Here is a 27,094-nt window from a genome sequence, read left to right on the forward strand (position 1 = left end):
CGGCGGGGTGCGAGGGCTGCGGGCAGTGCGGGCTCATCCCCCTCAGAGCGGGCAGGGCCGCGGTACCGGCGGGCTCGCCGGGCGTGGGGGGCAGCGGAGAGGTTGTGCCGATAGGGCACCGACACTTTATTATTTCCGCTAAGTGTTTCCTGGAATGTATCTTCTCTCGCTCGTAGAAGGAGAAACAAAACCAACAAAGTCCAAAGCTATCAATTATGCTTAATTAGGAGGAAAAATATCGAAGGGGAAAGGTTTTTTTTTGCTGGTCGCCACTAAGTGCCGTGTCTACGGAAGCACCTATCGCAATATTCCCGATTACTGCCTGCCCTGGGACCTCCCCCTTCTTCCCTGCGCCTGAGGAGAAATGGAAAGTGTTACTTCTCTGGCTTTACCCCGGCACAGGCTCCCACTCTCGCTGCTGTTTTCCAGCGGAGAAAATGGACGTCCTGCATGGCACCGAACTTCGGCACTTTTGAGGTGTGAGAAACATATTCCACGCAGCACAGGCTGAGGACACGGGCCTGTGCCAGCCTCTTGCGCACGAGGAGGCAGGCGAAGGCCGTCTGCTTCGCCACAAGCATGTTATAAATGCATATCATATTATTGGCTTTTCGCAAATATTATCGTGAATGTTATATGTATAAGATTAGAAAATGTTGTTGTATTAATATAGTTTCCTTTATTTCTGTTATTGATGAAACTTAGAAATAGTGGTATAATACATATATTATGCATATATAGTATATATATAATATAGTATATGTTATGTTATATATATAGCACAGTATTGTATAATACATATACTAGTGTAGTATAGTATAATACATATACTATGGCATAGTATTAAAACAAAAACTACTTTTGTTTGTATAACCCAAAGACTGAAAAAGATAGCTAAAGACCCCCCTGCATTCTTAAACTATCTTATCCAGATGAAGACAGCAGTGACCATAACTCCCAGGGAGGAATTTATTGCATTTTTGGTATCAGAGAATGTAAATCTCAGTGGCGCCAAGAAGATTGATCTATTGAAAAGGGGGCAAGAGAAAACTAAACAGAAAAACACCAAAAATCTAAGAAGAATGTCTGAATATGTATGAGAATTTATGGATATGTAGTAAGGTTCTGTTTTTAAGGGACAATCCTTTGTTAGTAAGGTGTGCTTTCTTGGCTGAATGCAGAGACACCCAGCCGTATCTGTATACTTTATTGTATTTTTATCTCCTGATTGTCTTTTTATTAAACTTTTAAAGTCTATTAAAAAAATTTGTGAACCTCGTTTTTCACAAGCAGAACCAGGAGCACGCTCCTTGCTCGGGTCGGGCACCCAGGCTGGCCCTGCCCCTCTGCAAGGGGTCTGGTGCTTGAATTTGCAGGTGCAGCTGGTGTCTGATCTCCTCAGCTCTTAGTGCTCAGAGACCCCTGGGACACTAGGCATGCTAGTCAGGGAAAATACTGCTCTTGTACCATACAAGTGAATTGGTAATGTTTTACATCCATGTTATACCCACACGGGAGCTCATTAATAAAAGAACAACTCTTCCAATGGAGTTGTTGCCATGCTGTATTGTTGCCTTGAAATGAGTGGCTTGCCGTGGTTCCCTATGCACTAGGGTTATACCTTTCAGCAAAATATTGAGTAGAGAAACACTGTCAGTTAGGTTTTTTCCTTTTCTGTTCACATCTAACACTATTTCTAAGGAACACAGTAAAATGTTACTTATTCTTGTTCGGACTTGGTGCCCTAACAATGTAATGCACAGTAAGGCATGATGGTGAAGCTGTCTTCTGGCTCTTACACTTGCTTTGGCTCAACCATTATGAAGAGACTACATAATATCCTAAAAATGTGGAAGCAGATAGATCTACTGTTGCCCTCTTAGTTATTAGAGAAACAAACAGAATGGCTCCATGTGAAAATCGCATTGCATTGGAAATTTATTAACCAGAATCACCACCTACAGTATCTATTAAATTACACTGTTTCCTGCCTTCATTGTATCTGTGATACTTTCCTACAGATAGAAGCACAATCCCATGTAGCTCTTTCATTTTTCAAATAGATTTCAAACAGCTACCATGGTTCAAAAATCTAGAGAACATGTTTTGCTTTCAAGAAGTAATAAAAATACAACTTGGGCTGTGCATTCAAAACATCCTTAATGCAGATTAGATTAGAAAAGCAACAGTTTAGCAAAGCTACTCAGCTCAGCCTCCAGGAAAAAAAAAAAAAAAAAATATGGATCTTAAGAGCTATCCCTTTACTTCAAGAAGTTTCTCCCAAGACACGTGCCAGAGATACCTGCTCATGTGTGCAAGTCTGTCCACAGTCTGGTCCTTCATTTTGAGAAAGCAATTGTCCCACTGCCATTTCTCTAAAATGAAACCCATGATTCCAAAAAAAACAACAAGAAAAAAGTCCCTCAAGATGGAGACCCATTTGCATATCCATTACATATTAAACTTTATATTTTGTAATAGGGGATTTTTTTTACTCTCTTTTATATGTATGCTGTCTTACATTTTTTAGAAGGAGCAAAGTGCCCCTAGATGCCAGTTCTTCTTTGTCCTTCTCAGAAAGGACTGGCTGGTGGCTGATTGGTGATGTGGGTTGTGAAGTTTCAGCATCAGTAGGAAGCAAAACCAAAGTAACAGCAATCCTAAAAGCTAAGACATCCCCTGTCAGCTTTTAACTTCTTCACCCCTCAAACCCAGTTTAACTGTTTGCCATATGAGGAAGAGGAAAAAAACCCCTACCAAGCCATGGAACATGCTACACACATCTGTATAGGAGTTGTGCTGATTTTCAGAAGGAAAAGGCAACTTTCCTCAGAAGATGTCCATTCTGCAGCTTCTGTTATTAGTATGCTAGCATATTATCAAGCAACTTTTATCATCTTCTGCCACTCATCCTGTGTGGCATAAGTCCTTGCAGCTATAGTGTGATCAGCTTTTTTCAAAAAGTCTGTTTAACTGTGATTAGGCAAGTTCATGGGCTGGCTAAATTTGAGTTCTTAAACAACTAAGGGGTAGAAAAAACCCCAAAATATTAAGCAATGGACATGTTTGCAAGAAAGAGAATGATAGAAGGATCGCTGCAATTACTGAAGTAATTTTTAAGCGTTTCTTAACTCACAATGCATCTTAAAAATAGTTTTAAAAGGTCTCAGGTTGGTTTTTGACTAATTCTCATGTTTTTCCTTGCAGCAACAGCACTAAGTCAGGAGAGAAGGTCTACAATTACCTTTTCTTTCTGCTCTCTTTCTCCATGCCTCAAATCAAACTAAAGATTTGAATACTAGTTTGGTATATCTCCTAATGAAATCATCAAAGTCTCTCAAAACTGCCAGAATAAGTTTGATATTTTTTTAACTAGCGAATCACCTTAGAATGCATGAATCTCATTTTTCATGGTCTTTTTAGGGAAAAAAACAACAGTAAGTCTATCTCAATATGCAACACATTTCATTTACCATGGCAACAAATATTAAGAGGACTTTTTTTTCTAGGCCTTATTTAATCTTCTTTTACCAACTCATAATTTAGCTTAGCAACTTTTAAACTAAACTTTGACAATGCAAATAACTATTCAGAGCTGCGGATTCGATGTATGACACTCTGCACTTTCAGTTTTTCTTATTAAATCTTTTATTCCATTTGTAGATGCAAAAAAGGAACCAGCACAAAAAAAAAGTACATATTTTTTATCAAAAACATTGGCAAGTGCTAGGAATATGCATGTGAAAGGAAATACATTATTTCATTCTTCATTGATTTATCCCCACATGCTGACTCTCGGAGGTTTAGGGTATTTCTCTACAAATGCACAGTTCCACTGACTTAATGGCAGTACCTACACAATAAAAACTTTTGTCTTCCTGAGTAGCACCAAAGCCACTGGCTGTGGTCCGAGCTCATCACTGTTTTTTCTCCCACTTGAACACCTCGCTGAAGAGGTCCTCAGACAAGCATAACACTGATATCGCCAGTATCACCACTGAATATCAAAATATCTTACAGTTTAGGAGACCGGTGTTTCTCACTCTTCCATGTTATCAGAGACAGGTGCTACAGCAAAAGGGACACTCAGTTTCTGAGAAGAGTTATCCCTTTAGTTTCTCTTTGTGTAAAAAAGCCTGTCTGGCTAAAGTTGTTTCCCAGTAAGATTTGAAAGCTTGGAAGGTGGATTTATATTGCTGTTTTGTTATATTAATACAAATAGTAAGAAATGTTTCGAGTTTTTGTTCACACGTAAAATAAGGGTGCAAAAGGTAAGAAGGGAGAAGTTTCACTGCAATTGGTGCAGGAAGATGTACATCTATGCACATCTGAGGAAAACTCCCAAAGAGAAAATATTTGAAATGTTGAAATATATTTATTAAAATTGGTACCAGCAGTTAAAAAAAAATATTTTCTGAAAAAATGTCCTGCATTATTTCAAAGGATAACAATAGATCACAGTGTATCAGGAAGCCACCTAGAAATATAGTTGGAAAACCTGCAGAAGCAGGAGCTGTGATCAATCATCAGACTTTGTGAATATGTTTCACTGACAATGCTCAGTGCTTACCAAGGCTGCACATTTTTTATTTCTTTGCAATACTCCAAACCTACTGGTTTGCCCTTGTGTAAGGTCAGACTCCTATTACATAAAAGGAGAGTTTCCTTTTAAGCTTGGAAAGAGCACTGAAATGACATGAAACTGTTTTCTTTCTTCTTCAGGTGCACTGAAGAAATAGTTCTATTTGCTTTCCCGGGTGGAGATTTCCAATCAGTTGGAGAAAAGTCAAAATTTTTGTACACCAGTAAAATTGCATATTAAAAAAAAAAATAATCCTTCATCTTATTTAAAATAGATACTAGAAAACTTATATTTGGTTAATACTTATAAAAAATGAAAGTGTACTGACAGGCCAGTCATTCTACTAAAACTGTTTCTATGTATGTGCCAGTACAGGAGACCCTAAAATGCTTTCTCAACCCCACAGGTGTTGTCTTCTTATGGGTGTTTCTGCAGAAGGCCACTCCGTGTTTCTCCTCTGGCTGAAGGGTTAATTGGCAGAAAAATGCATCAGAACATGAAAGCATGGCAGGTTTGAAACCAAGAGTCCAGAGAGTGGCTCAAGTTAAAAGTGAGATGCCTCAGTGTTGCAGTGCTTTTTGCCACCTTGAGAGAGTTGGGTACTCAAAATGGGAAGAAACAGTCACTTGCACACAAATAGAGCAAAATGTGCATATTATCATTTAAGGTGCAGCCACTTCTGTTAAGATTCCAGACATCTGGAAATCAAGTTGAAAGAGAAATTAGTTCTGTGTCCTGCTCCTGCTCCAGGCTCAGTATTTTGTCAAATTTGCATCAAGCAAGCTCCAAACCAGTTAAAACGGATACCTCCTGATTCTGTGGTGTGCTGTGTCACCCCAGGCAATAAGGCTTCACTGCCTGCAGCCTCATTTTGACAAATAAGAATAAAGTTACTTTTTGAAAGTATCCATCTTCCCTAGGATAAATGATTCATTCTTCTTTCTTGCAGTATAGAGATATTGCACCTCTAGTTAAAGTAACAGGACCTTTAAAAAAATTAGATTAAAAATAGTTTTATCAACATTTCTAGGAGTTCATAAATATAAACAGCCTTCAGCACATTTAGTAAAAAGGCAATGAACAAAACCAACTGCAAAATATCCCCCATATTTCTAGGGTTTGTCATTACAGAAAAGTCTCTGGAAAGAACACCTGATTTTGGAGACATTTAAATCAGTCTGTGATAGCTCCAGTGGGACCATCACCTTCTGCAACATGATAAGCAGCAGCAGAGGATTGTTCTGAGGGGATGTTTTCTCCTGTATTCCAAAGCTTTTTTCACTTGGTCTTTAGCATCTCCTACATAGTCCTCAACATTTTGCATATTTATCTCAATGACATCAAAGGTGTCTGCCTGTTCCTCCACCAGCAGGGCCACCTGCAGAAAGAGCTCGTGAACTTCCTTAATGCGACCTTCTAACTTCACCAGCTCCTTGTGTCGCGTCTCTATCTCATTCAAGGCTGCGCGAGCTCCCTTGACATCCGACAAGAGATTCTCAGAGAAGACATCCCATTTGCCCTGCTCAATCATCTCCTCAATCTGGTGGCCAGAAACATCTTTGCCCATGATCTCCAGCTGCCGCTGAATTCGAATCTTGCAGTTCTCCCGCTGGTTCATCTCTGTTGCGTTGTAATCAAACATAGCGTCCTGAAATGTGTGCATGAGGTCAACGTAGTGGTTCTTTGCCACCCTGGCAATGACAGACATAGCTCCATATTTCGTTACTGCATCTTCACAGAAATCTCTCATCACCTGCAGTTTCCTGTGGATGCTTTCTCCACGGCTCTTAATGTCTCTGGCAATACAATTAGTATCTCGTTTGATGCTACTAAGACGGCGCATGGAAGTAAGGAAGCGGGTGTTTTGCTTTCTCAGACGGTTGACGTCCGCTTTTAGGTGGTCATTTTCTGTCCGGATATTCTGTATGTCCTTATGAAGAATTTCCAAGGCATAATCCGTCTCATAAAGGAGAATATCCTCAGGTGAATTTTCATCATCGTCACTATCTGAAAACTGTTGGTTGTGTAATCTGGCAAATTCACGCAGCTCACTTAAACGGTCTTTCATCCTGCCTGTAAAACAGGAATAGGAGGAAATGAGTTTAAAGTAACTAAAATATTGGTTAAAAGAGTTCAAAATTTGTAACTAATAGCTACATCATGGTGATAACTAAATCATATATAACAAACATAACTACAGCAAAGATAACCCAAAATATCAGATTTTCAATCTGTTCACACTATTTCATACAGTTATGGATATCACATCCAAAACGCTGCTAGAACACTGATCTAGAAAATAAAAAGATTAGGAATGAAAACTGCAGGAAAGAAGTCAACGAATCTTGAAGACAAATCAAAAAGAATAGTAGGACAGTCCCAAACTCCCCAGAAATTGCCAGTCTTTTACTTGGAGGGGAAAACCAGACTCCTGATAGAAAACCTTCAGCTATCAGCATCTGTAGATGTGCTAATAACCGAAAACTTCCCACTGCTGCTCACTAGAGAAACCTCCTCTAGATCCTGATCCCTCATTACATCAGCTGCCCAAAATGTCACAGGGGTTCCCTCATTATAAGTTTGCTTTTCCTGGGAGAATACTAAGAAGCCTTTCAGAAACAGAAATGGCATTTACCAATAAATTTGAGAAAGAGAAGTTTCAAAAAATCGTGTGAAAGTATCAAGATAAGGGGAAAAAAAAAGAAAAAAAAAAGGAAGGATTAAAAAAAAGAGAGCAACTTTAGTGTCTCCAGATTGACCATGAAGTATCAGGCATCAACAATTAGGGATGTGGAGAATGGGTGTGCAGAATCTCTTGTGAGGAGAGACTGTGGGAGCTGGGCCTGTTTAGTCCAGAGAAGACTGAAAGGGATCTCATCAGCACATATAAATATGTCAAAGGCGGGTGCCAAGAGGATGGTGCCAGACTCTTTTCAGTGGTACCCAGCAAAGAAAAATGTCCATAAACTAAAACACAAGACATTTCACCTCAACCTGAGGAAGACCTTTTGGGTGGAAGAGGCTGCCCAGGGAGGTCATGGAGTCTCCCTCTCTGGAGGCATTCAAAACCCACTGGACATATGTCCTGTGTCACCTGATTTAGGTGACCCTGCCTGGGCAGGGGATTTGGACTAAATGATTTCCAAGATCCCTTCCAACCCTAACAATTTTTGTTAAATTCTGTGAACTTTGTGCTTACCATTCCTTAAACTTCAGAAAAATTAAATTTCATCGGCCTTCTACAGAGAGCATAGTAACAACTGGCTCAACAATGATTTCACTTTCTGTTTGTGTTTTCTTCGTCAAGCAAACCCTGAGTAAAGCTCCTGTGTAATAAACTCATAATTATGTAAGAGTAGAAGGAAGAGATGGAGAAGCAAATACATAGTCATTCACAATATAAAAATATTAATGCTGTAGTAAATTCATGTGTATACTAATTCTGCAGCATCTCTAAAAGTACTGTTTTTCTTTTAATACAACAGGAAAGTTTAAAAAGTCAAACATTAAAAGAAGAGTAAGGAGCTGTCAAGTGTGGCCTTGGATTGCACAATGTTGCCTGCACACAGGAAGGTCACGCAATTAAACACTGGCCTACGCACTATCACTTCCACCAAGTCTCTGCCTACAGTCTGTATGTGCTGAATGAAAGTTGTACAACATAAAATTTAATATTCATCAATCAGCTCAAGTTGTCTCATTGACCATGTTGCTACTGTTCATTTCATCAGGGATTTCCCCTGCAAAATCTTTGGAAAGTTCCATAAACTCCTACCAATCTTTTGGGGAAAGGCAGCTCTAACAGCCCCACAGTCATGTTTCAGCCCAGAGTCATAAAGGACACCACTACCACTCTTGATGAGTTATGACACCCACTTGAGACACTTCAAGCCCAGTTTTTTGTACCTGGAATCTTCAGAAGTCAGCTCCTTCTGACTTCAGCCACTGCCGCAAGCCTTGAGTGCTTTGCTGAGTAAGATTGCGAAGGAACAAGCTGGACATCAGTGAATGAACACATGGATCAAGGCCACTTGTGAACAGCTCCTCTCCAGTGACAGCATCACACACGATCTCCGCGATCCAGCAGATCCAGCAGAGTCTAGCTGTAAGCAGAACAGAGGGATCAAGTTGTAGTTGCACTTACAATCTTCATCCTGGATTTTCCCACTTCCCCAGTACTTAGTTCTAAAAGCCTATATTATTTGTATCCACATACCAAAACTTTTAGGTTTTAGGTGGTCAACATTAGTATCTTTAACTCTGCATTGAGAACAGCTCCCTGGGATATGTCTCCACAGGTCAGGTGTTCACACTTTTGTCCTAACAAATGGACACCATCTATTTAAGCCTGACTTCAGAGTCTTGCAAAATCAGGGACTTTTTGGCACTTCCTTTCATTCTCCCCAAGTCCTGTCTTCCACATTCTGTTTCTAAATTGCATCACCTAGCCTGCTTCCCACTTCAACTTCACATTTTCAAGATGTTCATCCTTATCTACACACAGTACCTGGACAGGATGGAAGGGCAGGAATTGAGTAACTTTCTGTCTGTATTTCAGCATCATATGAGGCCACAAACACCACAAGTTACAGAGGACACTTGTTCAGCTTTATGCTGAACATGCTCAAGTACTCCATAGGTCAGCACTTGCAATATTTGGCGAAAGAGATTTGTGAGGTTCAAGAAAATGTTTAGATTTCATCTTTCTTGAGCACCTTTTGCTCAAGGAACACAGTAAATTTATTTGGGGTATTTGGAAACTGTTGCTTTGAGAAACTCACAATTTGGCAGAATTTCAGGCTTTTTTACATAAAGAAAAACAGTAGGCTGGAATGTAACGTCACCTCAGAGGTCTTCTCCTATTTCAAATTCTCATTTCAAACAAGGGGGAATCAGATCTTCTCAAGAGAGGACAATAACTTCCAAGCATTCCTTGGATGGTGTCAAGGACAGAACTGACACTAAAGAGCTGAAATAAATAAGCAGGGAGAGCAAGGGGGAAGAGCAATTTAAAACATTTCAACATAACAAGCTGTGGTTTAGAAAAGTTGGCCTCCTTTATCAGATACTGTTGTTACTCAGCAAAGTTTGCGTCTATGCATAAGTTGACTGCATTGCTTGTAATTAGAACAGCAATATATTAATACATGGTACATTACTGGTTGTTAGGGATAGCCACAAACCTCAGTCTGTAAATTGAGCATCAGTCTCTCCCTTCATACAGTGCCCAGTGCAGCAGTAGAACTTGGGCTCTCTGACAGGGAAACAGCCCTACAGGACCTTGGTGTGCTGGTAGGCATGAACAGGAACGTGAGCCATGCATTCAGGCTAGTGCAGCAAAAGTGAGGAAGGAAAGGGACCCCCTGTCTGACACTTGAGAGACCACATCTGGAGTGTTACTCACCAGACACATTGGGATGAGCTCAGGGGAGGCCACAGAGGTGGTCAGAGGTGCTGGAGCACCTGATAAAGGAAGAGAGGCTGGGAGGGTTGGGAATGTTCAGCCTGAGAAACAGGAAGCTCAAGGGAGATCTTGTTGCCATCACTAACTGCTTAATGCAAGGCTAGACCTTTCTTGGAAATGTACAGCAATAACACAAGATGCAACAGACCTAAGTAGAAACAAGAGAAGAGCCAGCCAGATACAAGATGGGGAGAAAGGAAAAAAAGAAGAAAACCCTGAACATTTAGAAACAATGGAAAAGGTGCTCGGAAAAGCTGCTCAGAAAAGTTTTGGAATCAACATCCTTGAAGATATTTAAAACTCTACTTGGCATGGTCTTCAGCAACCTAAACTGCCTGTGTGGGTTTTGAGCAGGAATGGATTAGACAATGTCCAAACATCTACAGACAATTTAGACAGTCTAAATAGTTCTGGTAATCATCCTTAGATAAAAAGTTTACTATTTGACCATGAACATTAAATATATTTAACTACTTGTACAAATCTATATAAGAGACAGAAAAGTATGAGGTTTAATAGATTAGCTGTTAGTTTTATTTCATTTTAAAATGCTACATATATTCAAACTGGAAAATGTGCTTCCACATTTGTATTTTTGGACTAGGTAAATCTGTCCCTGTAAATATGAAGTTCTTTCTGCAACCCGTAATGACATGTACACCCAAACACACACACAGGAAATACAGGCCAGGTGATGACTGCAGAGGTTACAAGTTTGAAGGCAGATATCCAGCAAGTACAGTCAGCTGAGGGCATGTTCAGTGCTCATCTTTTCATGTTACTGTGCAACTTACTGGTATTAATCACCACAGTGACAAGCTTTCCCATGATGCATGAGAAATTGATGCATACAAATTGTCCTGTTGCAATAAGACTGGAGCCCCAGACAACTGTGTATGACATGGGATTTCAGACAAGAGAGAAAATTCACTCTGAAAATCAAAACCTATGCTTATGAATACACCCCCTGTCTGTCAGCCCCGTGTACATACAAAAGGGAGTCCTACAAACATTGCCTAACATTGCCATGCTAATGTTCTGAAGCCTGTCAACTATGTGAAATAATCCAAGGGTGAAAAGTTATTTCTATAGAAACGTGTTACACACTTATGTTTATTTTAGCTTTAACATCTGTATATCCACACTCTATCCCCTTATGGACCATTCACTTAAGAGCTGGGCTCAACGATCCTTGTGTGGTCCTTCCAGCTCAGAATATTCTGTGATTCTGTGATCAGAGTTTGGGGACAAGTGGTAAAATGATGAAACAGTTTCAGCAGAGCATCCATATTTCATGGCCAGCTGCTGGGAAGGAAGGTAGTGTATATTTTTTCTTCTTGCAGCATTCAGAAATGGCAGCTGCTTATTTAATACCATCTTGTGGCTTACCAAAAGTCTAGTCAGTAATCTTTTCAGCCTTGAGTAGGGCTTTACAAGATGAAGTTTTTACTTCAGTTGTTTGAGGAACAAGAGTTATTTCAAAACAAGTCACTTAAAAATAATTTCTGTCAGTAGCTCTTCTCGCCCTTGGAAGGTAAAAGGAACCCACGTGGCTCATCCTGGCTCTGAATGGCATGTGATTTGGATTGCATGACACACAATAGATGTGACCCAAAAAACAAGTCGTGAACAATTAGGAAATAACCTGCTCTTAAGCAAAATTACTTCATAGCTAAGTGTGTCAGCATATTTCAGTGACTTCCTATATTAGTTGTAGAGAACATAGTGTTGATGGAAATCTGCTCAGATGAACATACTGAACTGAACACACTATATTCCAAGGAAAATAGAGTGCTGCTGTTGCACATGCATAGGTAAAAAAAGCGTTAAATTCAGCTGAAGCATTTAGTTTAAGAGTTGGAGCCTCAGATTTAATAATTTTCTAGTAACTATCTGTTTTGTGAACAATTGTCTTAGAATAGATTTAACATTTTTGCTTGGTATCTGTTATCTAATAATAGATTTCATAATATTAATTAACTTGGGAAAAAGACTTTTTTTTTCTAAACAGTAAATTTTCCTCTTTCCAGAAGAGTAGTTAGCTTATAGCAGAGTACTAGTCATCTTTTCAGCCCAAATTCCCTGTCTTCCCAACCATGCACATCACAGGGGGCACAGCAGGCTTGAATTATTCAAATTATTCATCTTTTTTTCTCCTCCTCTGTAAGAGCCTGAAACAAAAAAAATATTATCTAATGATTAGGACAGTTTGGCTTCTCAAGGCATTGATTCTGGTTCTAAGATCACATATGTGAACTAACTCCAATATTAACAACTATGACAAAGATCAGCAGTTTAAAATCTTTTTATGGCCTCACTGAAAGGAAGTTATCCTCTCTGGTTTCTTGAATTTCACAGTGTTTAAAAATAGACAAAATGTATTCAGGAATTAAAGCCCATCAGCTAACATTGAATGCCAGTTATAAAGCTACAGATATCCATCAAGAAGTTGCAAGTGTATCTAAAGACTACACTACCCAGCTCATATGCTCATCAAAGCCTGTGTACAACACAACACCACCTTTATACTTTCTGTGACCCTAAAGACAAATATTTGCAGTTGCAAATGTCTCAGAGTATTATTTTTTCCCGAAAGTTTACATGTAGTGTCAATTTCTCTGTTTGTGCCAGGACACGTTATTTATTACAAGCTGCTAGATTCAGAGAATTAAGTGTGACTCCATTCTTTGCAGGCTCCTTCTGCATCTGGCAGAATCTCCAAGTCTCCAGTGGTTGTTTTCCTATCCTAAAGGCTAGGAAAAACCTAGGGGGGCAAAAATTAACTCAGATTGTTGCTTCTAATTCAAAGAAATGAGGCAATAATTGCTAGAATACTTATAGCTTTGGAGGTTCTTCTTTGACTTATCTGTTTCTTTACCAGTATTCAATGTCTTCAACAGAAAGGAACCCTCAATTCTAGAACCCAGAGTTCATCTTGTACATCTCAGATGCATTGAATGCAGTTAACCATCCTGGCGTTTTTTTGTAGACTGGTTATCAGCTTTCCCAGAGAGTATCAAAACTAAGAGATGCTGCTGGTGCATATTAAATGCACTCTAATATGCCATTTTTCACATATTTATGATAAGACTGAGTAAAAATCTGATGTTTTAACCTGTTACTCAGTAGCCATGAGAGTAAACATTATTTCTGCATTGGAGAGGTCAGCTTGTTTTACATGGGTTGTCTGCTTCTATTTACTAGATTGTCTAGATTTTCACTGAAGAGCTAAGAATCACCACTGACAAATTTTCAATAGTGGATAGACAAAATGGATTATTGACAATAATCTTGACAATTGTCCTCACAAGTCACATACATGAGCAATTGTAACTAGATTTGGTGTTGGTTGGGTGGGGTAGGGAGCAGTTGTAACAGGGCTGTGGACAAAAAATTTCTCCACCTTCACTGGTTTTGCAACACAAAGGTCTTCAGGTAAAATTGGCCTAGATGGAGACAAGGGGAGTGTGAACTGTACCTCCAAGGGCTTGGCAAATGGTTAAGACAGATACATACCACTAACATAAACAATGAGACAGCCATCCATGCATTTCTTGGCAATTACTACAGCTCAGCATCATTACAGGTCACCTTGCAGGGCAATCAGCCAACACACTCACAGGCAGTGCTGGCACTACGGCAGCACGAGCATATACATTATCTAATTAATCACCTCGGCTTCCCTGGAACACATTGGCTCAGCGAAATAGCTGTGCACATACCACATTTATATAACTACTATTGCTACCACACAGTGGTATTTATAAGTGATTAAGACATTATGTTGGTATGCAGATAGAAATATGAGGTTGCATGTGATCATCAGTCAGAAGCAACATGTTCTACTGATGTTTTTAAATTAGCACAACTGCATTATTTTTTGAAAAGCACATATATTTAAGGCTTGTGATAAAGTGTTACAATCTGAGACCAAGTACTCTTGACTTTAAAAAGAAACTCCTTTAAGCTTAAATAAAAGGTGTTTTCTTTTCATTTGGTCATGTGTGCCGGTACACATGAGGCTCAGTTTGGGATCCTATTGCAAAATCTGCACAACTGTACCTGCACCAAACTAGCTCCTGGCAGGAAATAACCCCTACAGCCACACATGCATACCCACAGCCTCAGCCCCAGGACGTGTCAGGCTTTATGTCAGTTAGATTATTTAGCAGCCCATGGGTGTTTACAGGCCCATTCAAAGCACCAGTGAAATTGAGACAAGATATAGATGTAATTAGGGACAAACCTGATTGGGCATATCAAAAGCTCGAGCAAGCTTTATTCTTGCTTTGAAAAATAAGTGAGGTGTCACTACCACAAACACAGCACAGAGAAAAGGCAGAGCAGGAAAAGCTGGAGCGAGCAGTAATTCTTTGGCTTTTGCAAAGATGAGCTTGCTGAGAATAATCCTGGGAATTAATGGGTTAACTGCCATAGCAGATTAGGCAAAGGCTGCACACATGATAAGCCTTCTGAAGTCAAGATATGTGACATCGTTCTCTCTCTGATTAAACTACATAATTATGACCTAGACATAGGTGCCAAGCACTGCATGAGAGCTCTTGCTGATTGTGTAGAGTGTCTTGGTATCTCATCTAGCTTATCAAAGCAGAGATAAAAACCAAATTGCTTTGGTCCCCTCATGTGGAGCCCCCCCCCCCCCTTCCCCCACTACCCAAGAGAGGGTTCCCAGTAGTCAGCCCTAGACTGCTCCCTGGGAATGATGTTCCTCACCAGAGTTGGTTCCTGGCTAAATCTTGGGGAATAATCCTAAATTCAAGTGCAACCACAAATGGCTTCACTGCAAAAAGTGATAACCCCAGATTTGGCATTGAGATGGGTTTACTGGATCAAGTTAACATTGCCTCAGTAATTTCTGCACCAAGCTTTGTCATCCTTGAACTACAGGGATGACCAGAGTTAAAGAAAATTGATGGGCCAGATAAAAGATAATAGAAAGTGTATCTGGTCCAGCACCTTCATATTTGACATAGCAGTTGTCTTCTCACTGTCAGAACTGGTTTTGAACATATAAGCATTAGGATGGGTATCTGTCACACTCAGGTTATCCATATTTTCCATTAGTGACTTGGAGAGTGGAATCAAACATGAGCTTGTACAGTCTCCAGGCAACACTGACCTGGAAGGGAGTAGAAGCAAGCGTTTGATGGGGGCAGGGGAGGAGAAATTATGACAATTTAAGGTGATCTTGACCGTAAGAGAAGAATTAACAAAAATAAAAGGAAATTAAATATAGAAAAGCCTGGCTTGTCTATTTAGATAAAATTATTCACACAAATATAAAGTAGGAAACACCTAGTTTGGCAGCAGGGAAGCATTGGTGAAGTTATGGCTGACTGCAAGCCACAAAAGTTCACAATATAATGTCATTGTAAAAAAACAAAAAAAATCCATGTCTTATACGAGAGATGGCTTGGGAAGGACTGGCTTTACTCTGCTTGGCTTAGATAAGGCCTCAGTTAGAAAAGTACATCCTGAAACAGTTCTCACATCAGGAAAGCCAAAGGAAGCATATTTGGCATTGTCCCCAAACAGTTTAGAAAATACTCTCCTGGAGAAAAAGGAGCTGAAGGAATTATCTTAATTTAATTCAGAAGACCAGGGAGAGAGACACGGTATTCCAGCACATAAAAGGAGTTTTCTATGAAAAGGGAAATGGTCAGTTTGATCCCTGTGCTGACATTGGAAACATGTGAAGTAATAAATTTCTTTCAGGAGGCTTATGTTGGCTCGTGACTTGCTGAAAATTTGACCATTTCTCTGTGGAAGTACTGTGGGACCTTCTTCCTTGAGAGAAAGAGAGAAGATACAGAACCCCCTCTCAGGCCTGGTTTAACAGTGGATAAAGCAGTGTCCCTGCATTCCCAGGTTTTGTTCAGTGCCCTCGCTCCCAGTGTCACTGTGTGTCCAGGACAACATGTATGTTCACACAGTGCTGACCATGTGAACATACAGAGAAATTTAGGTGACTCTTTCCACTCAGCAGATTCTCTTCCTTCTCTATTATTTATGCACCAGTGGCAACTACCATTTCTCCTTCTGAAGCAGGTCATGATTACTGTTGGTATACTGTTAGTATAGTGAAATATGTCAGACATGGAGCCTAATCCCACAGCACCCAAATTCTCCAAGACTAATTGAGTATGCAGTTCCATAGCATCACATTTATCTACAGTGCTCAGAAAGTACTACATTTTACTCATTTTAATGTCTCAAGAGATCTTCTGTACCATGCTCACTTTCTTCATGGAGATGACTTTCAACAACAGAGCTTAACTTGCAGTTTCAGCCTCAGCCAAAACACCAGCTACTATATGACTGAACATGCAACATGTCTACAAGGCTGTCAGAGAAAAAAAGTATGAGAAAGAGGTCATTGGAGGAGTTGAACACCTAAACCATCCTTTCCTAATGATGACATTTATTCTGTTCATCTGTTAGACTTCTAGTCTGTTTTGAACAAAAAAAAAGTTATTGTCATCTTGTAGTCTCACCACTGTTTAAATAGTGAGTATCAGCACTGGTAAGAAAGCATCATCATTCATTTTGTTTTCTAATCCTAAAAAGTGACATATTGCCATTTTGATACCTGACAGCTTAAAAGACAGTTGCTAAAATACCATCTAAAGAACAGGAACAAGAAGTGCAAGCGTCCATTTTTGGCCAGTGCTGTTATTCTAGTCATTTCCTTTCTCAGTATCACAGAGTGACATGTAGTTATCTCAGACATTCACGAGTGCCAGTTCTTCTTAGTGGAAGGAAATGAGTATCAATTAAATAGGAAGCAATCAAAGAACACTAACTTTTGCACCCGTTTCCAGATCTGGCCATGATGAGACACTTGAGAATGAAGGAAAAGTTATTATATTTGCATATAAACCAAATTTTCTGTAAAATCTGCTGTGTAGCTATTCATAGCCACGTATGAATCCTATGAATAAAATGTTGATACTCGTTAAACCAGACAAACAAGGCAGTGGAAATGCAGATATCCGTTGTGACTGGATGAGAAGACACACATTTGAAAGTGCCTCTGTTTTTCTCTCATCCTGTGAAAACCCAGCCATCCCTTTTGCGTTCCATGAGGAGCAGGGCTAGCCTAAGGCAACTTCGCACCCAAAAACCCAGCCCGCATTTCCTATCATCTCTCAGGGCTTCAGACTTCGCCACTCGACCCGAAAGGGGCAGTTTCGTCTACTCTAAGGCAAAACCGAGATGCCCCGCGGAGCCTCCGCCTCTCCGGCCGGGCTGGCTGCCGAGCACCGGGCACGCCCGGACGGCCCGGGAAGGGACGGCCAGCCCCCAGCTCCGGCGCTGCCCAGCACTGCCCTCCCTCCGGCAGCAGCTCCGGCCGCGTCGGTGTCCGGGAACTGCAGCTGATGCTAAGAGGAGCTCAGGAATCCGTCCCGGGATCCAGCACCGGCTGCCCGGGGTAAAGAAACCAAACCCTGCCCAGCCCCCGAGGAAGGCGTCCTCCCCGTCACGGCAGGTACTCACCCCCGGGCAGGGAAGTCCGGCCAGTCCTGTGTAACTCCTCCCGCGTCGCTCCCCGAGGTGCCGGTGTCACTCCCCGAGGTGCCGGTGTAACTCACCGAGGTGCCGGTGTCTCTCCCCGAGGTGCCGGTGTCTCTCCCCGAGGTGCCGGTGTCTCTCCCCGAGGTGCCGGTGTCTCTCCCCGAGGTGCCGATGTCTCTCCCCGCGGTGCCGGTGTCACTCCCCGCGGTGCCGGTGTCTCTCCCCGAGGTGCCGATGCCGCCTCAGCATCCGTGCCGTCGAGGCGAGCGCTCATCCCCGCGGACCGCCCCGCCCCCGACCGGCTCGCCCGCCTATTGGCTGCGAGTGTCTAATTTGCATACCGGCGCCCCGCCCCCTGCCGGCCCCGCGGGAGGATGCCCGGCCGCCGTCGCTGCCCGGCGCGGGGAAAGTCCGCCCCGTGGGTGCCGGGAAGCGTGGGAGCCGTGAGCTGGCCCCGTTCCTCGCCATCATCCCCGTGGACGTCCCCTGACTTTTTTTGTTCTCGCCTCCCCGCCGGCAAGCGGGGGCTTTCCGACACTGTGATTCTGTAATTCAAATTGCCGCTGCTTAGCGTAAGGAAGATGCGCTCTTCGTTTCATTCGTAATACGGGTCAAATGAAGTCTTTTTTGTGCGTTGTGACTCTCTGGGGAAAAAAACCCCAACACTTTCCCCATCATTCGAACTGAAAGAAAACCTAACAAAAAAATGTTTGGTACACATTTATTAATCAGCCACACAAGTAGTTACAGAGGTTATTCAAGTCTTCCTGAGACAGAAAGTTTTTGCTTTTCTTGAAAATCTTGGACATGTACTTTTTTCTCCTTTTCATCACAAATCTTGAAAATAATCTGAAAATTTTAAAATATAGAAGTTACTTTATTGCTGGTGCCAAAAAGTAGCTGAAAGAGCAACTGTACTTTCCTGAGTAATCATCAGTTATACAGCTCCAAAATTTCTTACATTGCATAAATCCCACCCTGGGCGACCGAGAGCAATTTCTGTCATGATGAGAACAGTTGCAGAGATGTAGGAAGCTTACTCCTTCCTTATTTTCTACGCTGTTTTTGTGTCAGGAAAAAAATGTAAGTAAAAGGAAAATATTTGAGGTTTTATGGTAAAAATCAGTTAAAAATATATCTGACAGAAAGGCTCTTTTACCTTGAAAAATCCAGGATTGCACTGGGCACTCTGCTGGGATTTTTCTCTTAGACCTTGATGCTGGAGACAAATTTAGGTGTGTGGGTCTCAGTAGTTCTCTAAAACTACCTGAAGGCACTGAATTGTGAGTGGGTTTTCTCTTCCAGGCTGCTGCTTTGTGAGACCAGCTGCAGCATCCCCACGTGTGAGCAGGCAGTTTTCTCCTCGCCAATGGACCGAAGAAAGCAAATGGACCTTCAGTGTTGTTTGGTGTTGTTAATGCAGGCGGAGCTGAAAATAGAGCTGGGTGTTAACGTAATGTCATGGGTAATCAAAGGTACAGGCTGCTTTGAGTGGCATGGAACAACAATTACAAATTAACCCTGTTGTTGCAGCACAGGCAAAGCTATGGGTGTATTGACTGGTGTGTCTGATGGTCCTGTCAAAAGCAAAATGTCAATCTAGAAACATCTGATATCTTCCCTGTAATTCATCTGGAGGATACAGAAGACCAAAGAGATGACTGTCAAGTCTCCCCTGCTTTGGTAGAGACTTCAGTAAAAATTTCAGTAGCTGAGTAGCAGGCAAGGTAGCAACATTGTTAAAATATTACTCTTCTAAGAAAGAAATGGAGAGCGAGAGAAATTTATTATTTCTACAGATTTTGCCACCTAGATTAGACGAGATTAAAGAAGGTTCAAATTCTCATAAAAACCTCACTAATTACACAAATATCATGCTAAAAAAAAAACAAAACAAAAAAAAAACAAGAACCATAGCCAAACAAGTATCCTGAAAGTTCTTGAGTCTATTATGTTGGTAGATCTTATGAAAGGTGCCCATTTGCATGCTGTTATGAGAAACAAAACCAGATGAGTCATTTGAAAAGACTGTTGTGTCATCATATGTAACAAAGACACTTGTTTTGGGTTATTATGCTCATTTCAATCTCTTCTGTAATAGCATGATCAGTGTAGATTGATAATGGAAACGATTAGACAGAGGAAAATGATTTTCCAAAATAAGAATTCTCAGTCTTGTAATTTTATTGTTCTGTGAGTCCTGAGCAGCATTATATACCAAGCTACAAAAGTAACATCATAATTTATTTTCACTTTCTGCTATCTCTGATTATAAGAGAAACACTCTGTAGTTTACCAGTAAAAGTAAATACTCAATTTACATAGATAAAGGCAGAACTCATTAGTATTGTGATCACAGATGCCAATAAGTTTCTAAAGGAGTTAGGGAAATATAAATGTACTATACATCTGCAGACCGTAAGCCTCTCTTTCAGTTCTTTTTTCTTTTTCTTGGAGAGCTGTTGCACTTTCTTGTTTCCTTAAAGGCTTCCAATCCTGACTTAGGTCTTAAGTGATTGCTTTGAATGAGCCAGGTTTTGCTTCCAGTTCTCTCATCTCTAGAAAGAGGACAGGCATAATTACTTCCAGTTCTCATAAATGTGTACTGAAAAGTAATATATAAACAAATTTATGTTCTCATGTATGTTAAAATATTGTGAGGATGTGCTATATTTCAAGCACAATTCACTGTATAAGGGAGACCCATCATATTTCTGCTCTGGTGTGTGATGCTTCTAAAGACATTTCCAACCGGGAAATTGAGTTTCTTCCAAAGCCCATGAAATTAGAAATTATGTGGACATGTAAATTTCTCTTTGCTACCACTTACCAATATCATAGGGCATCTGGGAACTCTGGGTAATGTCAATTTTTGGGAAGAGCAGTTTCACCGGGCAACTTCCATACAGGTGACATACACACCCCTGCTTTTCTGGAGCTTACCCATCTCTAGAAAAGCATGTACGTACATATAATGTACCCATAACATCTGTACTAGTTTCAGTATGAAGTTATAGTAGTGTCAAGCTATAATAATTGACACTTGTGAAACTTTCAGCTAAAAACAGAGCCAATTGCTACCAGTTCAGTTTTGTATCCTAGAGCCAGTTCTCAGACACATAAAATTCATGTACACTTTTCTGGATGTGCAGTACACATGAGTATCTTCTAAGCTAGAATCAGATCTGATGTAATCTAGCTCACATCTAGCTCAATCAAAGTAATGATTCATGGTCCTGGACAATTAACTTTTTTCTTTTTAACCTCATGGATCAGTAGAGTCATTCTGACAGTACATGATTTATCAATTGCCAAGGTGAGTTGAAGGGAGACACCAAAAGACTGATGCTAGAAAATTCTTTCACTATATTCATTTACCAGAGAAACCGAGTCTTCAGCTGTGATACTTCCAGCTTGAGAAAGGTCCAACATTCCTGTTCTGTCTTTTCATATTTCATTGTAACCTCTCACAAAAGATACTGGTGTTAAGAACAGCTTCATTAATAAATCTTGCTGATGTAAAGAGATTCTCCTTGGTTGCATGAGCAATAGAGTGCTGAAAAGAATTCAGAAGCCAAGTATCTCCACAGGTAGCTAAATCCACCTTAATTCTTTGTTGAAGCCCATGGGAATATTTGGATTTACACAGGGATAACATAGTGCTCTAGGTATTGAGCACTGCAGATGTTTTTCTTCTTGCTTTCTTTTTCTCCCCTTCATTAGGAAGGAAGAAGACTGCTACAAAAGGATGGAGTGCTGAAAGCTGTGCAGATATAATTGCTGTGGAGTCAGAAGATGCCCTGTGCCAGGGCCCTCTCTCTTGCTTATTTAGGAAAGGATTTAACATTCTTCTCCAATTATGTCCCAAAGGCATGTGAAGCCAGCCCTGGGTGTATTGCCCCTGAATTCCTTGTGAACCACAACTTGGCACTCATGTATGGCTCTGAAAGTTCTTTACCCATAAACGAGTTCTTAATCTAGTTAGGGTTGTATCAAATGCCAGATTGGATACACAGGAAATAGCCCTGGGACTTCTTCATTCAGAGATGATGGCAGATGCCAGAATGTTTTCTTAAGCTAGTAACCAATAAATGAACAAGTTCAAAATGTTTTCACACAATAGTTGTAAAAAAACATAGTTAATTAGAGCCATGGAACAATACTGATTTCTGGGAACAGAAGGCTTGCTTGATTACCAAGACACTGGATTTCTCTGCTGTTGTCACAGGTTTTGAATGCAAGAACAATAGCCCATATGTATAACTTGACAAAGGTCCTGTCACATCAGCTGGCCTAATGAGAAGCTTTGTCTAACTCTGCTCCTGTAAAGGTGTGTATTCTAACTCCTGTTATCAGACAGGAATGAGGTACATTTGCATGTCCATACACTGAGATTGGTTAACAGGGAGCACTTTGCAACCTGTCAGAGCAGAGACAAGGACATCTTTATGTCATTCAAGAGGGATAAAAAAGTGAGGAAAGGAATGCACGTAGCAGACACTCTGATTTGGGTATAGTACCAGTAACAGCAGATTCTAGGGCAAGTTCATATTGCCAAAAACTACTTGTGCTATTTCCCCCTCACCACTACTCCCTGAGCAGGAAATGGCCAGGGTGTGTATTAGGTATGAAGGCAGAAGTAACTAGGCAGTAACAAAAAGAGGTTTTTTTCTTCCAGAGGTTAAAAGCCTGAGATGGTTTAGAAGGCAAAGAATAAATAGACTTTCACAAAGAGAGCTATTGTAAAATGAGGACATTTCCATAGCTTTTTTGGAGCATCCTTTTCACATTAGTCATTCAAATAAAAGGTGTTGTTTTCACCAAGTTTTGATAAAAGAATTCTTCCCAGAATCGTGTGAACAGAAATTTTATACAGCCATGTTGATGGATCACCTTATTCATGCTGCCAGTGCTTTTCAACAAGCGATATAACATCCAGAAAGTGGTTGGGAGACTGCCCAAAGTGCACAGGGAGTTCCTGTACCATACAGACTACCTTCTTCTGAAGGCGTGCTGCACATGTGGAAACCTTACGGGTGGCTTTGTGGCTAGATCTAAATATCTCGTGGTACACCTTCCCAAGGGTAGCATGGTAGTGACGTGCTGCAGATATGAGAAGATAAAGGAAAGTTTTTGTATAGCTGAAGGTGAGGGAAAAATTACTTGGGATTATTTAGCTGAGAATACACAGCCAGGGAGCAATTCGTTTCACAGCCCAGTAAGGACCAATTGCTGCCTGGAATCCTCCATGAATGGCGAGGCACATGGTCTCTAAGCAAATTGCACGTGACATTATGTGATACAGTAACAGCGCGATAGATTTTGTTGGAATGAAACAAAGCCACTGCTGACGTTTGCATGTTTTAGCTAAAAAAAAAAAAAAAAAAAAAAAAAAAAAAAAAAAAGCCCTAAAAATAAATGGTACTCGTCAAAGTAGAAGGGTATTTGTCAAACACCTTGCAAAACTTATTAAGAAATGCAAGGACAGGAAGTACTGGGGGCACTGAGCAGCTGCACAGCAACGCCATGGGAGCACACGGGTCTCCTCCCATTTACCCCAGCCAGGGACTATCTCGGTACACGAAGCCTCTGTACGTGAGAGGTGAATAAGGCAGAGGGGCAGCTGATCGCCTGCACTGCTTTTACACAGCTGCCAGCTCTTGATAGATGCAGATGCCTTGGTGGTTATTCACAGAAAGATCAAACCTGCCCAAATCTTCTGGGCACCTGGGTGGGTCCCAGGTGCTTCCAGCTCTCCCCAACTCACCCTGCGCTCAGAGGAGGCAACAGATGAGAGACAGGCTCTGCAGCAGCCAAGGGGTACAGTCATCTTTCCATGAGCAGCAGCTATTAGCTTCCTGTTAATTTAATGTGCATCCATTAGGATGCAGCTGGGCACTGGATATATTAAATATATCCTTTAACTTCTGGATCTCTGAAAACATCAGATTCTGGTCTTTACATTTGCCAAGTTCATAACTGAGTAAGCAAAGTGATCATGGAAGCCCCAACAGATGAACCAAAACCAGAGCACACAGCCCCTCTTTCAATTTGTCAATCTAGAGAATGATTTGGTCTGTAATTCAGTTTTATACACACACACACACACACACACACACACACATATATATACACACACATTTCAAGTTACACCTCTGTGTAGGTTGTGTACTGCTGTGGCAGAGAAGAAGGACTGCACTGTGCATACAGTCTCAGTTCTTATTTCTTCCTTGTACTCTCAGCTTCAGCAATGCAACCTAGCCTGGCTGTACCTCTTGTTAAGCTGGATAAGTATCCACTAGGAATAATTCAAGTATGGCTGATTTTAAATTGAGGTAGGGAGTGGATTAGATTACTTCCTGAAAGTTATTTTAGCCTCACTTTCTAAATCTTATTGACACAAGTCAAAGATATTTATAGAATATTTATATATTCTATATTCTCTATATATTCTATATATTTGTAGAAATACAAATATTAATATACACTAAAACAGAAGACTACATCTTCAGAGGGGTAAATCAGTTCTACATAATTCAAGCCAAATGTTGGAAGTGGGTGTTTTTTATTAAGATAATAAACAGTTGCAATGATATAGTAAAAATTTTGTCATATTACAAAAAATCTATTAGTATCATAATAAAAATTATTGTAAGGTAAATCTGGTACTGTTCTTTTAATCCTGAGAAGGTAATTCACACCTTTTTTTTTTTTTTTTTTTTACTGAGAGAAAATTCCTTCTGGAAATATCCGTCATCTACTATGCCTTTGTACCATGACTACCAACATAAACCTTGTTTTTTGGCCAAGGTCAGCAGGCAGACCCCCCCAGAAATAGCACACAGACAGGGGACAAACACAGAAAACAATGCTCCACACTTCTTATGCTACATGGCTTGGAACCACTGGTTTCACTGCAAACCTGGTAGGCGGCACTGGCATAGTTACACCTGTGTGTTACAAGGATGTTAAACACAGTTTCCGTCTTACAGAATAAATTTTTACAACATGATAAAGGAAAGAAAACCCAACTAACGTTTAATTATACAAGGGAAAATCCTGCATAAATAATAATTTTAAATACTGTCCATATTTAATGTTAACTACAGCATATACAATTGCTGTGAGTACAAATTTGGTGTGAATTTAAAATGAAGTATAACTTAACAAAATAATTCAATAGCAGAGAAACAAAATTAATATACAGAAGCAAATTTAATATATGTAATGTTTTAAATTTTATTTTTAAATGTTTATTAAAATTTAAATGTTTATTAAAATTTAATAATTTTAAATGTTTAATTTTAAAATTGTGATTAATATACAACAACAAATTTAAAGTTCACCAATAATCAGTACTACATTTAGAATACAACTAGACAAGTGAGTCTTTACTTAATTTCAAATAACACTGAATGCCTGCATACCAAATTTCCACATGCTCACTATCTGAAGATGCCAGGAGATAGACACGTCAATTTATGATGAAAAATGTTTCTATTTTGTGACATGGCAAGAAAATTTTCCAAGTAATACTTGAAATCTTGCCATATCTGCAGCTTTAGTGACAGTTAAATTAATTACATCTAAGATAACCCTTCTTTAAAGACTTTTTCTCCCCCTTCATTCCTCAAAGGGGTCAGGTCACCCATTCAATTGATGCCATGCATTCCTTTAAACTCTGTAGGAAACATGCAGGAGAGGTGGGAAAAAGACACACTAGGATGGCAGATTCCCTAAATTCCCATGTCCACCCGTCTTGGAAATACAGTTTTCCTAAGATTATTCTGTTACCCATATGGTACCATTCCTCTGTCTCACTCTGCCTGGACTCTCCACATATGATTTAACCCCTTATGGTTCACAGAGAAGATCATAACTACTTCTGCAATTCTGCAAAAAAATCACAGCCAGTCTTTGGAGTTACTCTGGCCAGTGAGAATGTATGGATGTGAGCTTTGGAAACCTGAGTAATGTTCTCTCTGCTGCCTTATGCTTGCCTTATTCTTGGGAAAGAGCAAGCAGATAAATTACCCTCCGTACTGCTGTAGAACTGCATGGCCTGAAAATATTCCATAGGAAGAGTTCTTGCTCCCTTTCCTTGATTTTTGTAAGAAAGTCAGCAGATCTGGGATTCCCAGTATGAGGAGGATGTGGATGAATTTGAGTGAGTCCAGCAAAGAGTCACTGAGATGGTCATAGGTTTGGAGTGTGTGACCTGTAGGGAGAGGCTGAAGGAACTGAGTTTGTTTAGGCCCAAAAATAAAAGATTTAGAGGATCTAACAGCAGCCTTAATGTATTGAAGAGATTACTGATACAACCGAAGTGTATGGCAGGAGAATGAGAAACAATGCTCATAAATTGGGATAAAGTTCTAATAGGAAATAAAGGGAAAATCCACATTATGAGGGCAGTGAAGCCCTCAGGAACAGGAGATTTCCTGAAGAAGTTGTGGAATCTCTATTCTTGGAGATTTTTCAAGATCCATCTCGCCGAAGCACAGAGATCAATGTTGACTCTGAGAGACTGGAGCAGGAGATTAGACAAAATTACTACCTGACATCTCTCCTAAGCTGTGATTCTAATGTGGTCCAAAATCCACAGCTGTAGAGGCCAGATCTTGGTGCTGAAAGGTTCCTCTAAATGTGAAGCCCTTAACTCCCACATCCTACATACCGCAGTGCAAGAACAGCCAGGCTGCCCGTGCAGTGCCTGTTAGTGCATGAACAGTGTCTAAGGTAGGCTCATTAGCCAGCTCCTCATAGGCAACGTTCTCACAGCAACACACCTACATTTCTTGGCTACTGATCCACTGCACCCATTTTCCCAAGATTTCTTATTTCCAATGATATGTATCTGCAGTTACAGCATTTGCGGCTTGCTTTGGAAACAACTCTGTCTTCGTTCAGCTGTCTGGGTAGAGCAATCTCCCCATGCTGTCTGTCAGTGCAAGACATAAAACACTCTCCTGGCACCAGCTGGTGGCCTGACAGGGAGCACTGCAAAACTCTGATGGGATTAGTAGGTGCTGAGGTGTAGCCGGCCTCTCTGACTTGGTAAAACAATTGTAGCATGCAGCGTCACAGTGTAACATGTGTTTGCAGCATATTTGAAGTGGTAAGAGGGATTGATTAGATGCTGAAAAGCACACTTCAAATTCTCTTACACACCCAGTAATATGCCCATCAGTCTTCAAACTTGTACTACATGAAAATTTGCAGAATCTTATTCCGTCATAGATGAAAGGAGATAGATGTGCCAGTTGTTGAAGGACAACATCATACTTGAAAGATGATTTCCCAAGTAACATTAGAAGCCCTGCCATCCATGTGGCTGTGGTGACAATTAAATTGATGGACTAAGCTAGGTTTTTATGTGACAACAATAATAATATTGCATTACATTTATAAACTATGCTCCACTTCAGGCTCTCTAAACCAATTTGCAAGCAATTACTTTAAAATACTGCTGTGTGTATTGCGACCCATGTATTATAGATGGGAAAGAAATC

General features: G+C 40.5%; 1 protein-coding gene and 1 long non-coding RNA gene across 4 annotated transcripts in view; both read right to left on the reverse strand.

Moving 5' to 3' along the window:
* LOC117244034 overlaps positions 1-3,030 on the reverse strand; it is an 18,203-nt gene extending 15,173 nt beyond the window's left edge. For both annotated transcript variants that reach the window (XR_004496375.1, XR_004496376.1), the window contains exon 1: positions 2,758-3,030. This is a non-coding gene — a long non-coding RNA (uncharacterized LOC117244034). The remainder of the gene's footprint in view (positions 1-2,757) is intronic.
* Positions 3,031-3,689: 659 nt separating this feature from the next.
* STX11 (syntaxin 11) lies at positions 3,690-17,833 on the reverse strand. Of its 2 annotated transcripts, XM_033512697.1 has the most exons (4): positions 17,565-17,833; positions 9,427-9,551; positions 8,489-8,685; positions 3,690-6,655 (listed from the first exon to the last, which is right to left on the reverse strand). In XM_033512697.1, exon 4 carries the CDS (start codon positions 6,648-6,650, stop codon positions 5,784-5,786), a length of 867 nt encoding a protein of 288 aa, XP_033368588.1. In that variant the 5' UTR covers positions 6,651-6,655; positions 8,489-8,685; positions 9,427-9,551; positions 17,565-17,833; the 3' UTR covers positions 3,690-5,783. The 2 variants fall into 2 exon arrangements, with proteins under 2 accessions (XP_033368588.1, XP_033368587.1); XM_033512696.1 differs by lacking the exon at positions 9,427-9,551.
* Positions 17,834-27,094: the final 9,261 nt, after the last annotated feature.

Source organism: Parus major, chromosome 3, assembly GCF_001522545.3.
Source record: "Parus major isolate Abel chromosome 3, Parus_major1.1, whole genome shotgun sequence".
NCBI lineage: Eukaryota > Metazoa > Chordata > Aves > Passeriformes > Paridae > Parus > Parus major.